The 26439-nt window shown below is 36.0% G+C and overlaps 1 protein-coding gene across 2 annotated transcripts in view; it reads left to right on the top strand.

The window, feature by feature from the left end:
- Window positions 1-26439, top strand: part of LOC123873256 (serine/threonine-protein kinase SIK2) — a 78564-nt gene that overhangs the window by 19974 nt on the left and 32151 nt on the right. For both annotated transcript variants that reach the window (XR_006797648.1, XM_045918029.1), the window contains exons 2-5: window positions 7313-7429; window positions 15491-15554; window positions 21886-22001; window positions 23690-23860. Coding sequence is in view for 1 of the 2 variants with exons in the window: in XM_045918029.1 (XP_045773985.1) it covers window positions 7313-7429; window positions 15491-15554; window positions 21886-22001; window positions 23690-23860 (468 nt within the window). In the remaining variant the exon portion in view is untranslated. The remainder of the gene's footprint in view (window positions 1-7312; window positions 7430-15490; window positions 15555-21885; window positions 22002-23689; window positions 23861-26439) is intronic.

Raw genomic sequence — 26439 nt, 5'->3', positions numbered from 1 at the left:
AGCCCCCGTGTGAAGCCGGGGCAATTCAACTACCTATTATCACTTGAGAATTCGTATTTGAACGACTTGGAACAAAAATGGACTTCCTGGAACAAAATGGGCTTTCATGGTGAAATGACATTTAAAAACTGTCTAAGTATACCCTATGCTAGGTACTTAGAGATGAAATTGCTGACTAATATGATGCAAATTACCTACCTACCTAGTATACCTACCTACCATAAAATACCTAATACTTAAGTATTTAATTCCGTTTGAAATTTTTTTCCCTACATCCGAGTCACACTCATCGTGCCAACTTTATTTTATCGCGTGAGTTCGCACACGCGTTCCATTAGTTCACCATCCCTACACTAGGCGGTTCAATAACTTTAGGTTATTGACCCACTGACAGGTGACGTGCATTTATAAAAAATAAAAAATAGGTATGTATGGTATGTACAGAGTCGGTATGGACCAAATGAGAAATGAAGGGTAAACAAACTTGATATTCGTACCTAATCTTTATTTACATACTACCTAGATACATAATTTTACATACATATAAGCTCTATAAAAGTCATCTTTATTCTTTACTAGAGGATGCCCGCGGTTTCGCCCGCGTGGATTTCGGTTTTTTTTAAATCCCGTAGGAACTATTTAATTTTACTGCAAATTCTTACTCAATATCATAATATTATAGTAAGTATTAAGTATAATTATATAAGTGTAAATTAAAAATTTATAACACCCCCGACAAGTGAAGGTTACAGTAACTAGAAAAGAGTTGATAACTTTCAAACGGCTGAACCAATTTTCTTGGATTATAGCTAAGAACACTCGATCAAACCACGTTTCAAACAAAAAAAAACTTAATTAAAATCGGTTCATTAGTTTAGGAGTTACGATGCCACAAACAGATACACAGATACACACGTCAAACTTATAACACACCTCTGTTTGGGTCGGGGGTTAAAAACAAATATAAATATGAGTATTCAAGAAGAAAAAATTCAAATTCATATTCAAAGAATTCAATCTATGTATACTTATAATAATATTTCATAAAAAAACGGAATTATTTAGGTTTCTCTGTTTGAAAACTATTCACTCATGTGAATTGGCAGAGAAATCATACTTCGCATTGTCAGCTAAATGCTGTTTATCACGATTCACGCCTTTGTTCGTGGCATTTTAGCGGAATATGTGATAATTGAGTTGTAAATATTTCACTCTAGGTAGGACTTCTCAAACTACAAAATACCTAGGTAGTTAGTTACTAATAAAAAAATGACTGGAGTAGGTTCACAAAAAATCATTTCGTCCATAGGTAAGTACTATGTTGATTATCATCGTCATCAACGCATCGCCGGCTCACTATTGAGAACGGGTGTTCTCTTAGAATTAGAAGGGTTTGGCCAAAGTCCACCACGCTGGTCAAGTGTGGTTTGGTTGGCACACTTCACACACTTTGAGAACATGAATAATTATAAAATAATCAAGAAAATAATTCTAAGTTTTTATCGTAATTTTCTACTGTTCCTAGGTTAAAAATTCTTGCTCTTTCTGTTATGCAATTAAATAATGATTATTAGGTAATTTGCTTTCGTAACAGTTGGCCTATGTAGGCGATAAGAAAACTAATTATCTAGGTACCTTTCTATATTAGTAATGCGAAATAATTACTTTTATCGTTCCAGTACCAAGACAGTTTATTTAACTTGATACCAGAACGGTTTTTAAACGAGGTTAAAATATTATTAAGTAGATTCTTCCCTTACTTCAATTATACTATAATGTACCTAATCTTACTTGTCTCCGATATTATCGTTTTAGAATGATTTTTGAAATAAGATATCTACGTATCTTACAAGGGTTATTCAAGTGTAAATTAAAAATGTATAACACTCCCGGCAAGTGAAGGTTACAGGAACTAGAAAAGAGCTGATAACTTTCAAACGGCTGAAAAGATTTTCTTGGATTATAGCTAAGAACACTCTCGATCAAGCCACCTTTCAAACAAAAAAAAAAAAAAAAAACTAAATTAAAATCGGTTAATTAGTTTAGGAGCTACGATGCCACAAACAGATACACATATACACACGACAAACTTATATCACCGCTCTTTTTGGGTCGGGGGTGAAAAATATTCGATGATGCCCGAGATGACTTCGAACAAATGGATAGAATTATTGAAGAGATTTCCGCGATTTCATATTCTACTAGTCTAAGTCTGGACCTAACATTTTCCTGTTAGGTACGATACCTATTTATAAACAGGTTCTGCTTATTATTCTGACCCAGATTTGACGGGATTTTAAGATTGCGCCATTATTGCCATTTGAAGTTCTCAACTACCAACCAGTAAGCACAGCAGTAAATTATGAAAATATATACCTATACGATGAGGTTGCACATAGAAATCACTGACTTCGACTAAAATACACGCTGGACTTGCAATTGCCGGCATTCTTTTAAAGCAACTTGCTTTTCGCCTCTTTGGCGCTGATACTTGCAGTGAGCGTCATGTGAGCGTCCTCGGACCTAAATGTTGGTGCAGAGACATCTGTCTACATAGTGTCAACACGAAGACCATTTGACAAAGTGTCAATTTTCCCGGTACGCTTCCGAGCGCCCATATGCTGACTTAATCCACACACAATCAGCTGCTTTTCAAACCATTGAATATCATTATAGTTTACGAGTACATTAGTAGCAAAATTCGACTCCATCGATTGTATCGAAGACACTGCTTGTCACTCACGAATTTGCAGGGCTGCAGGGCTAGCCTGCAGTGCTGCTGCTCTCTCTTGCATTTTTGATGGTAAATAGAGCATCTAGTGGCTCTGGGCCATGGGGCTGAAATGACAGTCATGCTAAGTTAAAACACAAAAAATATTCTTACTATGCATGCATGCATGCATGTAATACTATAGTAATTTCTAATTCATCTATCAAAATCTATTTCTGCGCCCATTAAGCCCGCGTCATCTGCTCTCTGCAGTCTCCAGTAAACCATTCGCGAATGCGAGAGTTTTTAAATAAACATTGCCGATTTGAAAATAGACATGATATTGGAAAACAGAGATGTTCAGGAACGACGTGCCGGTCAGCCGCTTGACATTGACCTGATTGCGCTGATACTATCATTACGCACGTATCTTTACGTCACTAAGGCCCTTGCTGCTATCATATTGAGTTAGGGCGATATGTACTTACCTATACATAGAGTCAATAAAATTAGTGATCAGTATTCAAAGTCTTGGGAAATATTTAAATGGTAGTGGGTCCATTTGGTAACTGACTAGAGCTTAAAGTTTAATATCTCTGCAACAGAGTTATTACTCTCCCCCAAGTTTCAACTCATCAATCCTGATGCTGTACAGGTTCTGTCCATCTTATCCGTAACGTTTAAGGGTCGGCTGATTGTGAAGTGAAATATTGTCTACCTAATACAAATTTTTGTGATTGAACTACAGCTTTTAACTCTTCATCCCTAATACTTGCAAGGGTCTTGTCCGCATACAAAGCTTGAGTCGGAATATTTTTATTTCTTTAACTGATTACTTAAAAAAACTGTCAAGAATATAAATTAGCGGGTCGCAAATACCGCTTCAAAGCTTAATAATTTTATCAGGATTCAGAAGGGCTTCACTTCAATTGAGCTAATTTTAAGTAAAAACGTGGGCAATCGATCGTAGGAGGTAGTAACTTGAAGTAATCGGTGAATGTTGATATTATGGACACAGAAATAAATAGGCAGATTTAATAAGTTAAGATTTCTATAAAGGGCTTCAATTGAGCTGGATACCTTCTCTAGAAAAATCGTGGACAACGACTTCGTACCGACGAAGTTACCTACTAATCGGTGAATGTTGATATAACAAATAAAGGCAGTTTGAAGATGAAATAAATTTTTTTTTATCTGAAAATCCTTCTGAAAATCCTGAAAATACTTTATAAAGAAAACTGGCATCAAAGATTTCTTGACCTCTGAAGTTTCTTGACCCAGCCGGCAGCTGTTTCACTGTAGGAAGCACTTGGATACGTCTGTCTGTCAGTTTTTCCTTCTATAATACGTATAGGTATAGATTACAGTAATTTTTATCAATTTAAAAATCGTGTCAAGTTGAAAACGATAAGACACGAAGAGGCCGAAGAGGCATTGAAAATATATTTATTTTCATGTACTATCTAATAATATCACGTTTTATTAACTCGTTTTCTTGTCGGTCAGTGTTTGTTTGTCTGGTCAATATAAATTTTGCAATCGATTTTAATTTTGTTTAGTTTGATAAAGGCTCGTGCACATTAGGGCGGGCTGCACCGCCACGCATTTCATTGCAATAAATCCCTTTGTATAATTTTTGTATATTTTGTGTGAACTATCGGTCACTACGGCCGGCAGCACTATGGGAAAATCGAGTATATGTATTTTCTTTTACGACGAATTTTTGCGGCCACTTTTATCGATGCGATGCGGACCGCCTCAGTATGCGTTGAAAGGCGCAGTTGACAGACGAGGACCGACGACTCTTTTTGTCTCTTTCAGAAGCTTATGAAAAATCTGTTTTAGAATGTACAGCTAAAGCCCTTTCATATGATACTCCACTTGGTATAGTTATTTTACTTTGAAAATTTAAACACATTTTTTTTTTAAATGATGTAACAATAAATTCATGGTTTTCAGACTTGTGCTATAAGACCTACCTAACTGCCAAATTTCATGATTCTAGGTCAACGGGAAGTACCCTATAAGATTTCTTGACATACACGACGGACGGACGGACGAACGGACGGACAGACAGACAGACAACGAAGTGATCCTATAAGGGTCCCGTTTTTCCTTTTGAGGTACAAAACCCTAAAAATGGTGTGAATTTCACCTTAAACCTTTTTCTGCCATGACACTATTATCTAGGTACTAGTTATAATTTTTCTTTTTTGTATTAGTGCATCTCTCCACGGAACTCTGTGTTGTATTGGACTGGACACTCGATGTTAACAGCTGATTATTGCGTAGCGGTGCGGCCCGATGCGACGCGCCTCTTGTCCCCGTGCGGCCTGGTTGTGACTGCCAATCCAAATCCGAGTTATGCAATACGATGTGAATTGCATAGATCGTATTGGCTGCTCTAGACAGGCTGCCTAGTGCACGGGGACTCTAATGTGCTTTGGGGCAATTATGCAATGTGATGCGCTGCGGCCAGCCGGAACCGTTCATGTGAAATCATCTAAACGTTGTCATTCACAAATGGTTAGCTAAATTCGCCACACATCTGCAAATTGAACACATATCATACCTACCGAAATAGAGTTTTTGTTTTGTTTTAATTAGGTAGATGCCATTTAGGTATCTACTAACTGAATGTCAACTTCAAAGTGATACATCATACAAAAATTATGCAGTCAGAATTAACGTACTTATGTACTTAATTTTCAATTTTATTTTTTTACTCACGTATTTTTATGTAGATTACTTTATAGTATGGAGTTATAATAAATCCTCGTAGGTAGGTACCTCTACCTACTTAATAACTTCGTAAAGAATTGCGTATATTTAATCATTTTAATATTATAATATACCTACCGTATATTTACTTGTACGTTCTGGGTAAATAACAAACTGCCTACGTGTTTTTCAATGATCCAAGTCTCCAGGTACAAACTATAAACACGAGACACGATATAACTATAGGTAAATTCAAAACCCCCGACACAAAAACCTCTATAAGAAAACTAGAAAAGAGCTGATAACTTTCAAACGGCTGAACCGATTGAACGGCTCTCAATCAAGCCACCTTTCAAACAAAAAAAACTAAATTAAAATCGGTTTATTCGGTTAGGAGCTACGATGCCACAGACAGATACACAGATACACACGTCAAACTTATAACACCCCTCTTTTTGGGTCGGGGATTAATAAATAGAACATTTTACCATTGAAAATAGCTTTCTTTTCTACACATATAGAGCCTTTTATGTGCTTTTATTGAGTCGAGGAGAGGTCGGCCCAATCACGTCAATTGGCTCAATCCGAGCAAGTGACGCCCGAGTCTGACTGACGTCAGCGCCTCTGTGTCTGTATGGAAACAGCAAATCACCCAATAAATGTTTTGTCTCGTTAAAAAATGTGCCTAATACTTAATTATTGCATTTTTTTTTGGCCATAAAATATAAAACAATGAACAATAAGGTTCTTAAAGAGCAAAGTAAGGCCTACTTCTATAAAATACAAAAGTTTCATAATACATTGTGTAGATAGGTGTACTATCTACTAGTACTAGATGATCTCCAAGGATCATTATATCATATTTTATAATATAAAAGAATCATCTCGCCCCAAAATCCATTTTATTTTTTGAACGATAACTTATCCAGATAATTATTATCCTCATATTATTAGGTACTTTGTCAATCAGAAAAGCAAATTAAGCATATAATTTATTCTAGAAATAGACTAAATACAAAGTTATCGCAGCTTAAAACCCTTTAATTATTTAGGTAAGTACCTCAGACTAAGGATACCAACACATTTTTTTTCGTATAAGTTCACTGGTAATTATATTGTCGTATATAATATTATAATATACGACAGATACACAGAATACATAATATTAGGTGATACGGGGGACATCGGTTCTACGTTTTACAATCGCCGCAATTGAAAAGGATCATCGTACCCCAACAGATCATCTCGTACACCTTTCTTCCTAATGTTTTTTATCCATACGTATACCTATCGTATATTGTATAGGTACTAATCACAATGTAAAATGTTGATTTGATTTATGTATAGGTACTTACTATAAATCATGAAGTAGAATTATTAAGATAAGAATTATTATAAACTTTATTGAGATAAATGGCTTACTCACTTATTTTAGTTTTATTTAATTACCTACGTACCAATTTATTATATTAATTTAATAAAGACCATGTAAGTAGATACCTAGTTGTATTTTATTAGACCGCAAGTTTTGTTTCAAACATTTTATCGGGTCTTATCGGGTATTTCCTGAGAATTGGACGACATGGTGATCTAATCAATGTAAAAAGTAAAAACCCTTCTATTATTCCAAAGGGGTCGCGAGATCGTGACACGAATCTTCAGAATTTCCTTCAGAATCGGAGTATTTAAATAATGCTTAGGTTTCGGCACTTACCTTCCTATTTACGTAATCAGTTTATTTGATGCTTTTGGGTTCCAGTCACTCCTTTTTTACAATCGATCTATTTGTGAAATTAATAAAAGTCTAATTCAGTTTGACTACACTGTTCATAAAAGAATATATTGATTTTAGATAACCCTATTGTTTTCTTATTGTTACAGGTAGCAATTAAGATAATAGATAAATCACAATTAGACGCCAGCAATCTTCAAAAAGTCTACAGAGAAGTGGATATCATGAAGAGACTGGACCATCCTCATATTATTAAGCTTTATCAGGTAAGAATTTTTTTCTTTCTAAATCGTAATTTTTATGCAAGTTGTATGTACATAGTTCTTGAATTAACAATTTTTGGAGTCGGTGCCAATGTGGAGACACAAACAGTATGAAAAGTAGACGGTTCGAGCGGCTAATTGGCTCCAAAAATTGTTATTATAAAACTATAGTGTTCGTGGTTATTGAAGTAGGTTTTTTATTAAAAAAAATATTACTAGATGATGCCCGAGGCTTCGTCCGTGTGTGGATTTCGTTTTTTGAAAATCCCGTGTGAACTCTTTGATTTCCTGGGGCAAAAAGTAGTATATATCCGTCTCCGGGATGTCAGCTAACTCCTCAAAATTGACTAAACTGTTGGGCCGTGAAAACAAGCTGACAGACAAACATAAATATGGGTTACATAGTGAAAACTGTTGTTTTACAAAACAACAGTTTTCACTAAAGGTTTTAATAGTTACAACGAACCACATGGTAGGTACTACTACTCGTTATCCATCCTAATTATATTATTATCTTCCGAGCCCAGCTTCGGTGCTTCGATTTCGCAGTAAAGATTTTATGCTCAATTTTATCCCAGTTCATTCGTTCTTTTGTCTAAGAATAAAATTGCTTATTTGCTATGTGTTTCAAGTTACTAAATTTTCTTCGGACCCTGCTTATTTGCGATCCGAATTGTACTTTTTATTACTTATTTGAATTTCAGTCAGTCAGTTTGTCCATAAATCATTACCGTTTTGAGGAAAAGTTGCTCAACCGAAATATTCTTGAATTTTCCTTATAGCTCTTGATTAAAATTAAATGATCATTTTCGAAATAAAGGACTTACACATATAGTTTGAGAATGTCTTTGTCTTCGTATTCGCCGTTTTAATTCTAATAGAAACTTAAGATCAAGTTAAGATTCTGTACAAAGATTTTAGTCGATGTGTTACAAAAAATCATCCAACTAACCATCTTTCCACTCAATAAATATAAATCTAAATAAATATATAATATAATAATACAAATAAGTTCTAAAAAGTAAGTTAAGTATGTGAGAGAGAGATTACATCAGCTCTGCTAATAAATCGCACACATGCTTCGCATATTTGTATCTACGTAAATGTAAAAACTTAGGGTTCACTTATTATTATAAGTACTAACTATCTAAACACAATCCAATGCCTTATCGTTTTAGTGATTTAGTATTTTTCAAACCCGCAATGTATAGCGTGCAAAACATGCCCCACCCACAACGCGGCATTGAATCCGAGTGGCCTATTTAAGTAACGTTCGTTGACCTCTAGCATGAGTCAGATGTTTTATTTGCAATATTGAACTTTATGAAAATGAACTTTTAAAAAATACAGGATTTTTTCGCGGTTTTTGGGCAACTTATCAGTAATATCACCTGTCTTCATTTTTGCTAGCGTTGCACCTTGTATTATTGTGTCTACAGTAACTAGCTGCTTCGCATCCTCGCACATCCCTCGTGAAAATGAGGTCTAGCTCAAAGTATGCAAATATGTATAATGGAACAATTGTGTTCACCGTTAACACAGTAGCACTAGCCACTTACTCAAACAACCGCGTCGTTATACTGTTTAATGGTTTAAAGTAAATGTCACGTGACATCGCTCATGTCACGTTAACCCCGTTGATAGACCATAAAATTGCTTTGCCATTTAGAGCATTAAGCGTTATTTGCATAACCGCTTTCTACAAAAAAGGAGTAATTTTTCATGGTGTACCTATCTATGTGTGAGTTTCCATAACCCACCATAAACTCGAAATTCTTGAACAGATGTGGACGTTGGGTTGGCTTTAGAATCTTTACATCATCCCGAGTGACAATATAATTGAAAAAATTGATATGGCGGCTGTATGGTGACATTTTTTGATTACGTAGGTGTGCCAACTACTTAGGTAATTAAACGTCATATTTTAACCCAAACGTTGATGTTGATGAAAGTTTTCATAAATTCTATTGAGGTCTGAGACAATATACCTACTTACACACGTATCTCGCAAGGGTTAAAATTTTCTTTAGGAGAACAATATCCCTGAATATCCATATATGGCAACGTGTTCAGATTACCTATGGATACAGATTGCACAATTTAATGACACCTTACAATGCACGTCTACCTACATAATGAATGATGTAACGTGAAGCGGAACCTGATTGTGTAGAAAACGCTTATTCACACTTACCTTGGAAGTACCTAAATTGGTAATTATCAGGAAGTGCAGACAATACATAGCGCAGTAAGTAGTAAATGCACAGTATCACATACATAGGTACCTGATACTCCTCATAGGTATATAAGTTTTACAAAAAATCGGCCAAGTGCGAGTCAGACTCGCGCACTGAGGGTTCCGTACTCGGTAATTTTTTCCAAAATTTTGTACGATAAATCAAAACTTTTATACATAAAAATAAATAAAAATCTATTTCAGAATGTATACAGGTAAAGCCCTTTCACATGATATCCCACTTGGTATAGTTATCTTACTTTGAAAATTTAAACACTTTTTATTTTATTTTTAATGATGTTGCCAGAAATTTACGGTTTTCGGATTTATTCCTTTACTTGTGCTATAAGACCTACCTACCTGCCAAATTTCATGATTCTAGCTCAACGGGAAGTGCCCTATAAGTTTTGTTGACAGACACGACGAACGGACGGACGGACAGACAGACAGACAGATAACAAAGTGATCCTGTAAGGGTTCCGGTTTTCCTTTTGAGGTACGAAACCCTAAAAAGGAAACGAATGATTAGGTAGATCAAGCAAATGTGATGACTAATGTAACTATGACATAACAAACATACAAGTGATTTTATATTGACTATCGTGGAAGTCATATACCTATACCTACTCCGAGGTTTGAATGACTGCAGTAGGTATATTTAACCAAAGATAAAATATCTTGTACCAAGTTGTTTTGTGTAACCAATTATCTAATTTCGCTCCGAAACATTCGCGAGAAAGTTTATTCAAAATATTATGAAGATGTTTACAAATTAGGTACATGACAGCTTAATATCTATCCAGTTATTTTATTATGTTAGTGGAACCTTTATTATGCGGTGTGGAGTATTAAAATTCAGTTAATTACATAATATAATTAATGTAAAAATTTCACATAATTAAATTCCACCATGTAACCGTTTAATACTTTTTTTTTTTTTTTTTTTTTTTTTTGTTGACGCTGGGGAATGCATTTACGCATCCCCCCCGGAGGGAGGGTATGTGGGACTCGCCGGCCGAGAGGCGACCGGAATACCCACTAAACCCCAGCGGCGCTACTGCGCGTCGCCTGGCGACTGGGTCACGGGAACGGCCGAAGCAAACAACCGCGACCCAGCCAGCGACGTCTGCCAAGGCAGACCCTCCACCGGGGACCTGCTCGGTCCCCATCGACGCACCTCCGGGACGCACCAACGAAGTGCGTCCCCCGACCTTGGGACGCGCACGTCGCCCGCGTCCCATCCTCCGCTTCATCCACTGTGCCCTCTGCTAGTCAGAGGGACACGCGGAGAAACCTCCCCCCCTGCCAGGTCATTAGCCATAGCCAACAATATCTCCGAAGAGAAATTATTAGCCATGTTACCGGGGCGCACCGGCCCGAACACTGCTCTTCCCCTCGGACGCATCCAAAAGGGACCAGCAGCATCCAGGCACACTGGGAGGTTACCTGGCTGGCGCCCCAACCGTTTAATACTTAGCTGTAGGTAAAACTTGCAAACAAATATTATGATGAGGTGACTTGATGACTTGCACGAATTTAATTCATCCAAGGTTTTTTTTTTTCAGAATCATAATTTATTTATTTTTTGAAAATATTACAATAAAAATTAAAGCTAGCCTTATCTAATTACCTACTATACTAATCATGCCCGCGTGGATGGGTGCCAAGAATAATGGCTGTATTTCCGCGCTGGACAGCCTGGCTGATCCGTTGCGCAAAAAATGAGCTTGATGACCATGGCACATGCAGTCAGTGACAGCTCACGTAGGTATGCTCGGTATGCACCTACTTACATCACTATTACTTATTTACTATTTTTACCATAATTACACTTACTGTTGTGTTATATTAATAAACTCTATAACCTGTGCGGAAAGATCGGAGAGCCCACTCCATTATTGTCCTAAGAAAACCCTTCCTAATGTGATTATTGGAAAGAGGTGACGACTTTCAACGATAAATAAGTAGGTACCTACTACGCTGAGAAAGGTATTTGATTATTATTAATCTTTTACTCACTTAGATGACTCAAATGTAGTTTGTATCTTTAGCGATTTATCTTGCACTTCACTAAGAGACATTATTAGGTAATAAACTGATCTTTCATGTGGTTCATTGGATTGAATTGATTTTTTTAAACAGAATACATAAGCATTCGTTAAGGTGGGCACCCAGATCTACTGACTTAACAGAATTAAATAGAGTAACAACGAGCACTATTCATAATCTGTATCTTATTTTTCTCGATATAGGTATCTACATATAATTTATGTACATTCCGTTATCTTTCGGTTACGCTTCGCGATAAACGTGATTGATGTATTATTGACGATTAGCACGTCAAATTTTTTATTGAAAACTGAGAGGCAATCGTTATAATATAATAGCGAAGCACCTACCGTAAAATGTTACAACTCGGTAAAGATCCACGTATCCACATAGGTACTAGTAGGTCAATACGGCTTATTATTAATGTATGTCACCGTAAAATAGCCATTGTAGGAGGATTATGGAACGCATAAGCAACATACCACGTTACATCCAAAAATAGGTCACATGCTGTTACGCTAGCGATTCCTGCAATTGGAACAATGGCATGCATAATACTGTTTTGTAATGAACGTGAATGAATTGAACTTTATTAAGGATCATGAATGGAGACTAGTTTACAAACATTTTCATCACTAAGACTAACTGCTTCATAATGGCTAATGAAAAAAAACCGGCCAAGTGCGAGTCAGACTCGCGCACTGCGGGTTCCGTACTCGGGTATTTTTTCCAACATTTTGCACGATAACTCAAAAACTATTATACATACAAAATAAATAAAAATCTGTTTTAGAATGTACAGCTAAAGCCCCTTCATATGATACCCCACTTGGTATAGTTATCATACTTTGAAAATTGAAACATATTTTTTTTAATAATGTAATCACAAATTCGCGGTTTTCAGATTTATTCCTGTACCTGTGCTACAAGACCTACCTACCTGCCAAATTTCATGATTCTAGGTCAACGGGAAGTACCCTATAGGTTTCTTGATAGACAGACAGACAGACAGACAGACAGGCAACAAAGTGATCCTATAAGGCTTCCGTTTTCCTTTTGAGCTACGGAACCCTAAAAAAATGGTAGGGAGGGGTCAGGGGATGTAATGGCAAAATAATTGTTAATCAACATCAAAGGAACTCTTCTCGTATCTTATGTGTTTTGGTTACATTTCGTAATTGATCATTCATGGAATTTTTAGTCGACAAAATTTTACCAACGTGGCTATGCATTTTGCCTATTTCAAATTTGATAGCTGCCTATTTACAATTACTTACCATATCAAATACCTAATGTGGTATGTAACAAGTTAACTATGAATAATAATGTTTGTATAAAATATAATATTTTTACTACAATCCGGAACTTTTATTATCAGAGCGTTTCAAAACATTTCAGTGACGTAATGCATTATACAATAGTAGGCACCTACCTACCGAGTTATAGCAGAAGGCGATTGTTTATAGTAAAAATGTTATATTAGTACGATTGACCAAATGTTCCAATGTTTTTTTTTAAAGTGTAACCGCTGAGGTTCTTCTTGGTTATTTTCAGTTGAAACTAGGAAGAGCATTCATTTTAAAATTTCAAAAGCATTGTAAAGTTTGATATACTTAAGTATAAGCATGATGTGTATAAGTACAATACTTAATATGAATAGAAATACTTTCTAACTATGTATGTATAATGTATATCGTAGATTTAAATGGGTTTCTAATTACACTGTCTTGCGTTAAACTAAGTAATCAAAATTAAAATTAAAAAAAAACTAAAACTGGAATCTAAGCAACTTTATTTTTAGGAATTGGAAGAAAAGATTGAAGTCGTGTCGATGTAAAAAAGTCTAAATCACTTGCTTGTTTGGCAGAAGCTTAGGCTTCTTTTTATGCCGACGCGGCAGAGCAAATGGATCCTTCGAGATTTTCAAAACCTAAATTCACGCGGGCGATGTCACGCCAAAAGCTGACTATACCTATTATAGAGATAAATGGTTTGTATACTTATCTATAATTGATAAACTATGAAACTATTAAACCACAAAAAAGAAACATTAAAAAGCTACCAAGTAGCCAGTAGGTGTATCCAGTACCTAGTAATATGGGCTATAAATTACATATGATCGGATGAAGTTGGGGGCAAAAGCTACTTAATTCCTAATACGAGTGGCACCTGACAAAATCTAATGAATAGAAACGTTTTATTACTGTGTTAGTGTGAGAACAACATAGCTGTGGTCTGGGTTTACAATTTACATATATTTCGCCGATCGCTTCAAAAGACTGATACTGAGTCACCAGATATTTTCAGATGTTTTTAATTTTACGCGGCGCCTGTAGTTCACGGACGCGGCCTAGAAGATGTAAGTAGTCCGACTTGACAAACACATCTGTATAATATACATATAAAAGGAAAAGCTGCTCAATGCATAGCTTAAAACATTAGATTGATGGGGCTGTTTGGGATGCAGATAGCTATTATGACATAGGTATGCCGCTAAGAAAGGATTTTTGAAAATTCAATTACTAATTAATTTAATTTAAAGACGTACCCACTACAACATAAAAAAAAAAAACAAAAAATAAATTGCAGTTTCTCTGTAAATAAGTAGTAAAAGGCGAGACCTTGGCGTATGTATACTATAAATTTTACCTAATCTCAAAGGACGAAGCAAGGATGTATAATAATTGTATCATCATGACCTAGGTACCTACCTGGTATTACCATCTACACGTTTTACAATTCGTAACACCTCATTATTTACCTATTACGAACGAACTTGAGGTTTGGATATTTTCATGCGCATATCATTTGCGTCCTACTCAAACAGCGCGGAGTGGCGGCCGCATAGTAGACGAATCGCTCATTTCCTTTGATCATCATCCGAGTACCACTGTATTTTATATTCGAGGATTAAGTATACCTGGATAGTCATTTTAAAATTAATATAAAGCAACTAACGATCGCCACAGAGATTGTTAGTAATTTAATAAAAGATGTAAATTATCGCGACTTCGTTCGCGTGGATTTATCCTTTCACGGTAGAATTGCAAAAGTCTTGATAACAGAAACGTATTAAATAAAGTCTATTAAATAATTATTATCACAGAAATGATGTGAAATATAACTATAACTTTTATTCAAAATCCCCGAAAAATTTCGAAAAATCTGGCCTTATTCTTTGTCTAAAAGGAATCTCTGTGCAAAATTTTAACTTTCTAGGTCCAAATGGATCTACCGTCTAGACGACTTTCTTTTTATTTAGATTGCCCCTTCTAAATTTTCTAGGTACTTACCTATACCTACCTGAAAATAACAGAACACAATCGTGGCCGAAAAGACCAAATCTCTCCAAAGAAATCTCGCTGATAGCTCCCGATTTTTTGATGCAAAAAGCTTTCTAGCTTTTAGTGGTTTTAATAAGATATTACTAGAATTTTTTATTCCCGTTCTCGATAGCATCTGGGCCAAAGCTATCAAAGCCCATTTCGCTGTCAGTTTCAAATTACTCTATATTGGATCAAAATGTGCCTACGGATCCTTTGAGATAACTTTAAGAGGTTTCTCGCTTATCTTGTTCGAAGTTAACTAATTTGACTGAAACTAAATAGATACAGAAGACGTGTCTTAAAATAATTAAGATTAGTGCAAAATGTGAAAACATCAATCCATTTCTTGTTTGTAAATATGTCTTAGCCAGGTGTAGGGTCTCGACAATTCCTCATTATTTTTATTTTCTAGTTTCGGATCAAGTTTATTAATAATATTTCTATTCTTTTCAGGTCATGGAAACGAAAAACATGATCTACATAGTATCAGAATACGCCAGTAAAGGGGAGATTTTTGGTAAGCCATTTTCATTTGTACCTAACTACATAAGTACCTAAATATATAACCTATGTAAACTTAAAGGTAGATATTTTGAAAAACATAGTTCAAACATATAAAATAGGTTTCTTTTATATTTTGACTTCTAAAAGTGTACCATGTTATTAAATGTCATTTATGTAATCCCTTGAATAATAATAAAATTAAAATTGCAGTAAAGACCAGATCACTATTTAACATTACTTGAAAAAGATGAATAAAATTTATATCCTACATAGAACAGTGACCTAAAAAGTAGAGTCTGAATTATTAATTATTGAGTTCCTGATCTTTTACATTATTAAAAGTGATTATGTAATGACTATGCTGACAATATGTATATGAATAGACCGTGTTGTCACAAAATCGGTGATTGGTTGTGGTATCTATAGAAATGATTTCAATTTTTATACACTCATAATGGTAATTTTAGGCAATTTGTGACGGAGGGTAGAGTAATATTTGTTAATTTTTAAGAATACCAATTCTGTCTGTTTGTCTGGTGGGAGGCTTCGGCCGTGACTAGTTACCACCCTACCGGCAAAGCTGCGCCGCTAAGCGATTTTGCATTCCAGTACAATGCCGTGTAGAAGCCAAAGGAGTATGGGTTTAATGAAAACTGCCATACCCCTTCCAGGTTTGCCCGCTTCCATCTTAGACTGCATCATTACTTACCGCATTAGGTGAGATTTTAGTCAAGGGCTAACTTGTATCTGAATGAATAAAAATCTAGCTTTATTTTAGGTATAAATTATTGTAAATACAATTTTTTGTTATACAATATGGTGTTAGAACATTCATCATACGCACTGTACACCTAATTGCACATCGTGTAGGAGCTTCGTGGGTGTAATCCAAACAATACTGTCAACACCATTTACAGATAATATGACATTATTACTTGAAATTCGCTGTGTAATCGTATGTACTTATAAAGAGAGATCCGTGGGTACAGCATGACTATACCAATTGATTCACCATTATGATAATACCATAGATAATACTAGATGGTGCCCACGACTTCATCCATGTTGATATAGGTTTTATTAATCCCGCGGGAACTTTTTAATTATCCTAGATCAAAAGTAGCTATGTCATTCCCCATGATTCGAGCAATCTCTGTATCTTTTGTCAATAGTGGATAAACGGATGGGCTGTGAAAAGCTACCAGACAGACACACTCCACATTTATAATATTAGTATGGAAATATTACTTCATTACTGTATTTTAGTTTTGTATGATTTGTTTCACTGTCGCAAAAGTTAAAAAATAGACTTAAAAATCGCCATATTGAATTTTTTCAGTATTGTTTAAGAAGCTCGTTTAATATTACTTTCCCCTAAAGGCAAAACGTCTTGGTATATAAAGCAAAACTGGAAGTCTAATACAAAATGCAATATGTTACCAACGGCGAGTAACCTCGGCACCGAATAAGGACGCCAAACGACGTAAGTTCTTTGCCGCTTTGTCTATGACGTAAGCAGGCTTGGAATGACGTCACAGTCTGACGGGGTTGTAGCGACAGGGGGTGGAGAAGGTGGTCGCCACATACAAGGAAACTTTCTGGGACATTCCGAGCTAGGAACAAATTGAAACTAGACCGAAGTATCTAAGAGCATTGAAAAATTAATGAAACTAAAACTGGTTTTTATTAAGTGTTAGCATAAATAAAGAGTTTTAGCATATGAAAATATTTCCTGCTGCATGCAGAAATCAAAATCTTTCAGACAGAAGTCAAAATAATTTTAATTTTGGATTTTGATAAATAGGTAGGTGGAGGTACATATTCAAAATTTTCTAGCTACGAGTATGAAGAAGCAAATAAGAAAGACAGAGTTTATCAAAAATCCTCTAGACGAAATTGTAAAGTAACTAGGTACATACCTAACTACCTACTACACTTATTCAAGAAAAACAAAAATATTAGAAACTGCCAACGAGTTCTCATTAACTCTAACTACTCGTATTTAGAAGATTTGTACGTACTTACGTAAAAACCAACACAACTTTAAATTGATTTTCTGGGAAAATCCCTTGTTGCATACAGACATCCACTTTACTAGAGAAACGATTTCACTTAGTATTGAAAAGCCGAAATCCATCACGAATATTTGTTCTTTGTGAGAATTTCATTAAAATTAATAATAATTAAATATCATGAAACCGTGATATGTAAATTAGTAAGTAGATATAGTGTACAGCTGTCGTAATTTGCCGACAGCATGAGATATTATATTATTCATTTGACAATTTATGATACGACCTTAGATTGATAGTGTAGATATGTATTTTACATAATATTATTGCGAATGTATCAAAATATAAAAGCACACGTATAATGCGTGTACTTTAATATTTTAATTGGTACATTTATTGATTAAGAAAATACTTGGTAAAACAATTCTTGTCTCAATATTAGATGATCACAATGAAGCCAAGGCGAGCTGAGCTGCCATTGGTATTGGATACATAAATGATTCAACTTACAAGCTTGTATTGAATAGTGGGTAACTACCACAGAACTCTAAACAACACGTATTCTGAATTTTGTACAAACTAGGATAGCTACGTTCTCAAATCAAGTCTTAATACTTTATGTTTTGCATAGAACATGTTATATTTTTAGATATGTAATTTTTACATAAGTAGCTGTCTTGTAGAACATTGGTATATGGTAGATATAAAAAACAAGACCTAGGGTATACTCATGATCTGGGGTATAGGTACTCATATAGAATTCTCATTAGGTAGTACGTAGTATCTTACATAGTAGGCACACACAATATGGCTCTCTATTATTTAATTACTAGAGGATGCTAGCGGCTTCGCCCTCGTGGATTTCGGTTTTTTTTCAAATCCTGTAGGAACTCTTTCATTTTTCGGAATAAAAAGTTGCCTATGTTCTTCCCCGAAATGTATCCTAAGTCTGTACCAAATTTCATTAAAATCGGTTCTGCGGTTGAGCCGTGAAAACGTAGCAGACAGACAGACAGGCACATTTATAACATTAGTATGGATTATCAGAGAAAAACATTTATTCAGGCCTCCGTGCATTGCCAACTTCAATAATTTCAGCTGCGACTCGCTTTTGTACTCCTAGACTCAAGTAGAGATATTATGTTATGTATGTAGGTACCTGCGAGTACCGAAAACGAAAACCAACATTCGAGTAGGTACCTACCTACTCGAATGTTGGTTTTCGGTAATCTGAAGTTGGTTGTGTGAAATAGCTAGTTAGGTATTTTATAAAATATAAAATATTTAACTTAATTAATTAACCGTTTCCTCATAATTACGGCAAATATTTACGCAACTCGAAATCACTGCGTTCTACTTAGCGATTGCAAAAATTGCACAAAATTACATTACCCGTTCACTAACATCTACCTATATAAAATAGTAATTCTTTCGCTACAGGTCGACATGGCAATCGGGGTGGGGAAGCACCGCACACCCGCACAGCCTCCGCGCTAACCCGGTACGGTATATCACGGACGCTGGGCGGGTGTGCGGGGCTTCCCCCCGCCTCATACCCCGATTGCCATGTCGACCTGTCGTGAACTTAGCGTAGTAAATACAAAAACCACAAGTATACCTAAATTAAAAATTTAGAACACCCCCGACAAGTGAAGGTTACAGTAACTAGAAAAATGCTGATAACTTTCAAACGGCTCAACCGATTTTCTTGAATTATAGCTAAGAACATTCTCGATCAAGCCACCTTTCAATCAAAAAAACTAAATTAAGGCTATTAGTTTAGGAGCTACGATAGACAGATACACAAATACACACGTAAAACTTATTACACCCCTTTTTTGGGTCGGGGGTTAAAAAGATGACTCGAATGCCTGTCACAAGTTAAATCAATTTGTTATTACCGCGTCGGTTATCTTAATGGATTTTTAGGGTTCCGTACCAGAAGAACCATCAGAGGGTTCTAGCGGAGGCTTAGTAATAGTACTAAGCCTCCGCTACTGTCCCCACCTCTGTCTGCCAGCGAGCTGTAGGTATTTCGTGAACCGTAATAACTCATAGCGCAGGTAATAGGTAGAGAGTTAAAATTTTCACAAATTGTATATTTCTATTGCCGCTATCTAAGAGTATAACAACAAAGAATTCGTAAAAAAAATTAAATGACCGCCGTGAACAACAAAATGATTGAAGTGTTATTTCTTGTTCGTTCGTACGGAACCTTTCGTGTGCGACTCGCACTTGACCAATTGATATTTTTCTCTTCGGAAGAATTCCAGAATTCCATGAACGGAAATTACAGTAGATATACCTATTAAGAATGGAATTTTGTACCGTACGTACAAGACGGTGCGTCGCTAATGAATTATAGTTAAAGTTTTACACCAACTATGAGTACGAGTAGGTACTGTATGTCATAGGCCATAGACCTATGTCATAGGAAAAGTGATTCAGAATTAGGTAATACCATGCCTAATACCTAGGGCTCATAGCCTAACGGGTTGCGAAGCTGCAGAAGAGGCAATGGGCAGGGCACATAGTTCAATAGACGTTGGGGTCCCGAGGTGCTACAGTACAGTGGCGACTTCGCACTGGAAAGTGCAGCGTTAGCAGACACCACTAGATGGACAATGAAATCAAACGAGTCGCAGAGTCGCTAATCCCTACTAAAAACTTATTTTCAGTTGCAATATGTACAGCCATTTTTTTAACACATTAAAATTTCACCAACCAGACCAAAGTATCTGATGGAGAACGTTTAGCATTTACGTAGGTACATATTTAAATTTTCTTTGTGTCATGCCAGATGGGACTTGAAAATGTAAAATATAACCCCTTTTAAATGTTCTTCAGCGCCTCCGCTATGCAAATTGATGAAATTCTTAAAATAGACCTCCTGTGAATAAGTATTTAGGATCTATATTTGTGAAGAATATAATTGCTTGCGAAGTCCAGTAGACTGTCTCATAAAATCATTTACCCGTGCACGGCTTTCTCGTTAAATATAATATACTCCAGTGATGAAAATGTGTAAAATACAATTATTATTGTAAGGCCGCTGAAACTTGCGCCATTAAGTAGGTGCATTAATAAAATCCTAGCAGCATTATAAATGAGTAAAGATACTCGTAGGTTGCTCTGAGTAACAGCTTAGTAGCTTTAACGTTAACTACTAACTTTAACTTAGGATATTTAACGCGTTTTGAAATATTCCGTACCTTTAACAAGTGTAAATTAAAAATTTATAACACCCCCGACAAGTGAAGGTTACAGTAATAACTAGAAAAGAGCTGATAACTTTCAAACGGCTGAACCGATTTTCTTGAATCATAGCTAAGAACATTTTCGATCAAGCCACCTTTCAAACAAAAAAAAAAAAAACTAAATTAAAATCGGTTCATTAGTTTAGGAGCTACGATGCCATAGACAGATACACAGATACACACGTCAACTTATAACACCCCTCTTTTTTGGTCGGGGGTTAAAAATGAGGTTTTTTTCTATATTTACATTTAGAATTATTCTCATATAAGTGAACATTGTTCTTCTGAGAAATAAAAAACTCTTTAAACCTAACGTTACGTAGAGGTTACGTATTTAATTTGGAGAAGCAATGTTTGGTTAAAACTTACTTACTACGTCTTGGTACGGTTAATTTTGCTGGTTTGGCTTTTATTGATATTGCCTCCCTTTTGTTTGCGTCTACATTTCGACAACACAAAGTGTCTGAGTGAAGGAAGCGAATGAATAATTTACTCGTACACCTGCGCCAACTGATGTCATTCGGAATGAAATCGGGAAATGGGATAAAGATAACACCCAAAACCTGCTCAGTAAACACGTAGATAGATTACAATTCCATTGACCCTATGTTTACCGTTCGATCTTACAAAATTTGTAACTTTAAAATGTTAAATAGTATGAATAAATAATTAAGTAGGTAAATAGTACTTAAAAAATAAGTTCTGAATAACTTCTAAGTCATATCTAGTAAGTAACTAATAGGTAACTACTAACTAGTAGGTAAGCTATTTTATATTATTTCTCTACATATACATTATAACTAGGCATGAGTGTGGCATGGTCCGGCATCAATGTCATACTCCGTGCTCTTCAGACACGGGCCTGGTCACTCTCGAAAATTCAGTGGTGTGCCGATTGCCGTGCATTTCATATTTCAACCTATTATATTATTGAGGTAAAGATTTTTTTAGGGATTGGAGACGGATTTTTCCAATATTTTGTATCATGAGCTTATCTAGAAACTACGCAGTGAACTCAATCGATTGAAATTATTGTTTGAAGTTGGTTGCTAAACGACATTTCCTTTTGTTTCAGATTATATCGCTAGGTACGGCCGGATGGCGGAGCAGGCGGCTCGCCGAAAGTTCTGGCAAATCCTATCCGCTGTTGAATATTGTCACGAAAGGCGGATCGTACATAGAGATCTTAAGGTTTGTATAGAACATATTAATAACGTAGATACCATAGCACAATGTAATTGCGTTATACATGGGGCAAATTTTCTATCCCGCATACATCGATGCCCGCATATACCTACTTAAACTTGACAATTTGACAGATTTCCAATAAGTACAGAAACTGTCAAAATCTATCTTAAATAGCTTTAGGTACCCACTGTAGGTAGGTAGGTACCTTCTATATTCCTCGATTGGACACATAATGCATTTTTCACTACTGAAAATGCGAATACAATATTCAGCGGCATTGGACGCGCCGTTGAACTGTTAATAACGTCAGCAGCTGACGTGGCATCACGTGATACGCGATGCGGCAGAGTTTTCCTGCTGACGTCTTTCGCATTTTCCGTACCTGCGTCTCTCAGCTGCGGGTCATCCCATCATAATATTATGTAACTGCGTTTTATCGTTGATGCACTTAGAACTTACCCATAAGCACAACAAACAACAGAAATAAAAGTTTAATATCATCGTCCTCTTCTCAGAGTGAAAGGGTTTGGGCTTTCACCACGCTTCTAACTTAAGTATGGATTGCCACAATTTACACACCTTTGAGAACATTATGAAGAACTCTTAGGTATGCAGGGACAGTGCTTACTGCTTAGTTACTTGAATTTAAACGAAGCGGCATTAGAAAGAGAAGCTTTTCGCGTAATGACCGTCAAATTCCGTTTTGTATAGAACACTTGATGATGATGTCCATCGAAGGCAAAAATATTTTGATCCGAAGTCCGAACTGATCTGTGCCGAGATCAAAGACGTAAAACTCTTGCTAAAGCTACCGAGCGCACCACTGTTTCTTTAAAGGTCTATACTCTATGTCATTTTTTCAACATTTTCTAAGCATTTTATATGTATTAAAACAGCTATAAAGTCGCTATTTATACGGGTATGTCCTATAGGAGTTACAGGACCCAATTTCGATGTGACGAAGGAAGCCAATAGCTGTCTCTGATTATGTCAGGATGAGGGATGAACGAATAAGATTTATGTACCTATATTATAGTATACCTGCTTATTTAAATGCAGATTATTTAAAAAGTATGCTAGGAATCTTCAGATATTATAATATTTTTTTTAGACAAAGGACGATCTTTACTGTTATTCCTATTATAAATAATCTAAGTATGCGAAAGTGTGTTTGTTTGTGAGAGGGTTTGTCTTTCAATCACGCCATAATGGAACACTGGATCACGGTAATATAATATTACCGTGACTGGATCGGCGTGATTTTTTGCGTGGAGTACCTACCTAAAACAATAAGAACCGTTTGGGTACCTGTAATGATAATAATAATTTTAGTAGCACTATTTCAGACAGTTTTAATTAAGGGGGATTAATATTTATTAGACCACGCGTAAAATAACTATGTATAGGTATAGTATTGTATATTAAACTAATTCTAAACCGACTTCTAAAAAGTTCCGATTTCTGATAACAAATTGCAGGACCGACCGAAGCTCCGTCCGGCCTGTGCACGGTGTAGCGTGAATCAAACCTAATGTTAATAAAGCAGAAAGCTTATGCCCTAAGTTTAATAACATAACTTATCTTACTTACTTAACAGAAGTAGGTGTTATTAGCGGTTCGTACAATTTCGAATCAGAGCACGTGTGTGGGAATTTGGCGAAGTGTTAAACCGGTGAACTTTTCCCATTTAGGCGGAGAACTTGTTACTGGACGCGAACATGAATATCAAAATCGCAGACTTCGGGTTCAGCAACTACTACGCGACGGGGGAGCTGCTGGCCACGTGGTGCGGGTCGCCGCCCTACGCCGCGCCCGAAGTCTTCGAGGGGAAGCGGTACACCGGCCCTGAAATTGACATATGGGTACGTATTTATCCTCTTTTAAATGTTGTATAGACGCAGGAGTTACTTTGCGGAAGTCCATGATTGTACAAGGAACCAAAAATTTTAATTTTTTATTTATAGTGGCTGACGTACAGTGATGAATAGGGCATTGCGCTTTGCAGGGTCAAGCCTGCTCTTTTAAACCTTTGACAAAAGAGGAGCAAGGAACTAAAAGCTTTAATTAGACATAATCCGCTGAAATAGACAAATCCATATGCAACATGCGATGTGCACAGCTTGCGATTGTGCATTGTAAGGTCTATATCTCCTGGGAATGCTCCACGTCGGGGCGTTTGTGTGGTGCTGCGTGGTGGTAGTGCGTATTGCTTGCTTGGTGGCTGACTTTTCCTGCATGTTTAGCAGTGGAAGAACGGGTGATCCATATCGCATGTTGTACCATAGAGATATATCTGTTTCAGCGGATTATAGCAAATTAAACCTTTTGGTTCCTTGCTCCTCTTTTGTCAAAGATTTAAAAGAGCCGACTCGACCCTGCAAAGCACAATGCCCTATTCTTCATTGTACTTCCACATGTATATCTCGAAGGTTGTACATGTCTTCTGAGTGTACTATACGAGTATATAGTATGTACGTTATGTGACGTAAGAGCTTCTAACAAAAAAGACGATGTCTTTTTCTGTGTTACACACGTTTGTTTTTGATTTCACTGAGCCTAGTGAACCTAGATTTATGCTTTGACGTCATAGACTTGTATATTTTTATATCGATGTTTGACGTAAACAGTTTTAGCGACTTATTTTTAAAACTATGAAACGCAGGTATACAAAATAATAATAATAATAAGGCTAAGGACATCGTAACATATTTTTATATCTCCTGTAGTGAAAAAAACGTTTCTAGACTGTTTTCTTTGTATGATGGACGGTTTGACGCAGGTTTACTAAATTAAGCGAAGTAAGTAGGCACCTAAAATAATAATTTTTATTTTGAAGAGTTTTTATATTACACAAAGAGCGAAATCCCCTCATACCTAAACTGGTTGGCTTATTATTTTGCTTACATCTGCAAATTGCAATGCTAAAGAACATTTTTATGCATTATGTTTATTGCCATAAAAATAAAGCAATTAAATAAGTAGGTATATACTTACTCAAATTATGCGCTTGGGCAAAGAGTTATTCTTCCAGGACATTCAATTAGTGTTACTTTTTACAATACAATTAGCTTCCTTCAGATTTTTTCGATGTAAATTCTCGCAGCTTGCTGGTAATGAGTTGGCTTAGTTGCTTTCATAATGATTTATGCTCTTTAAACATTGCCGGAGAGCTAAGAGGGTGAAATTCTTATATAATAAGGAACAAATTACAGAAATTAACGAGATTTTAATGAGTTATTTGTATTTTTCCTTCAAGTTTCAGTTATGTTTAGGTTTTTTACATAGATAGTAGTAATTATTTTCCTAGTTTTTAGCAGCTAGGCTCTAGTCTATCAAATTAAATGGTTTAAATTAATATAAGTATTTTAGGATTAATTTAATCGCTAACTGAATGGGAACCGACCATAAGGCACAGCAAATGAAATTCAAAAGGATAATTTAACTTTACACTGGATTTTTAAAGTTAACGACATTCTAAATCAATAAATATCTTTTTTTAAAAATCGCAAGATACGTATAAACCTGGTAGGTACTAACCAGGTATCTACCTGGTATATGGCTCGTATTTAGCCTTATTTAAAATTCTGTATCCTTTCATGGGCATTGAAGGTTTTCACGGCGAGTTTCCCTTGCAAGTTGTATAGCCAGGGGGGTTATGTTCCATGCTGTACCTGTATAGTATATGTAAGGTATAACTTCAGTTTTCCCTTTGGAAGGATGCCGTTGTTGTAGTGTATAGTCGTATCCATTCCTACAAGATCAATAAATCGTAAGTGTTTGTGCTCAATAAATCGTAATTGCTTTGTAAATACTTAGTAGAACGAAAACAGGTCAAGTAAAACATAATCTTCTAAAATACAACACTTAACACAGAATACTTAACAGTACTTTCTGGAACAGAAGGATCACTCTGCATTGCCGTTTAAATAAATAGCGACTATTGCTACGACGCAATAAAGTGTAGTTCAGCTCGCACAGCGCTGCGGCCTATGAGTTAATTACGCCTGTCTTCCTATCACATAAAATCTAATTTCTGTGTATGTAATACCTATATTACTCGGGCCACGCGACCAAGTGAGCTTTGTTTTAACAGTGAGCTAAGTACGCTTTAAAGATCTTACACATCATTTCATCTCGGTTGGGGTAACCTTTTGCAGCTGCTTGTAACCTATTGTAAAAATCTATGACATACGTTGTGTTGGTTGCATTAATAAACTTATGTTGACACTAGATGACGCTTTTCACACTTATACGAAAGAATCATACGACAATCACGCGATACGAATAACTTATTACGAAGCCTGATTTACACAAGTTCCAAGATATAACGGTTGGATCAGCTGGGCCCGAGCATGACACTTCTATCTTCCTATTGAACGGCCAAGCCCACAACACACAGCTCTCGTACAAAGTCTTTGGAGGCTTTCACGGTATGTTTTTC

This window comes from Maniola jurtina, chromosome 16 (assembly GCF_905333055.1).
Source record: "Maniola jurtina chromosome 16, ilManJurt1.1, whole genome shotgun sequence".
NCBI lineage: Eukaryota > Metazoa > Arthropoda > Insecta > Lepidoptera > Nymphalidae > Maniola > Maniola jurtina.
This window is presented reverse-complemented; position numbering and strand designations above follow the sequence as displayed.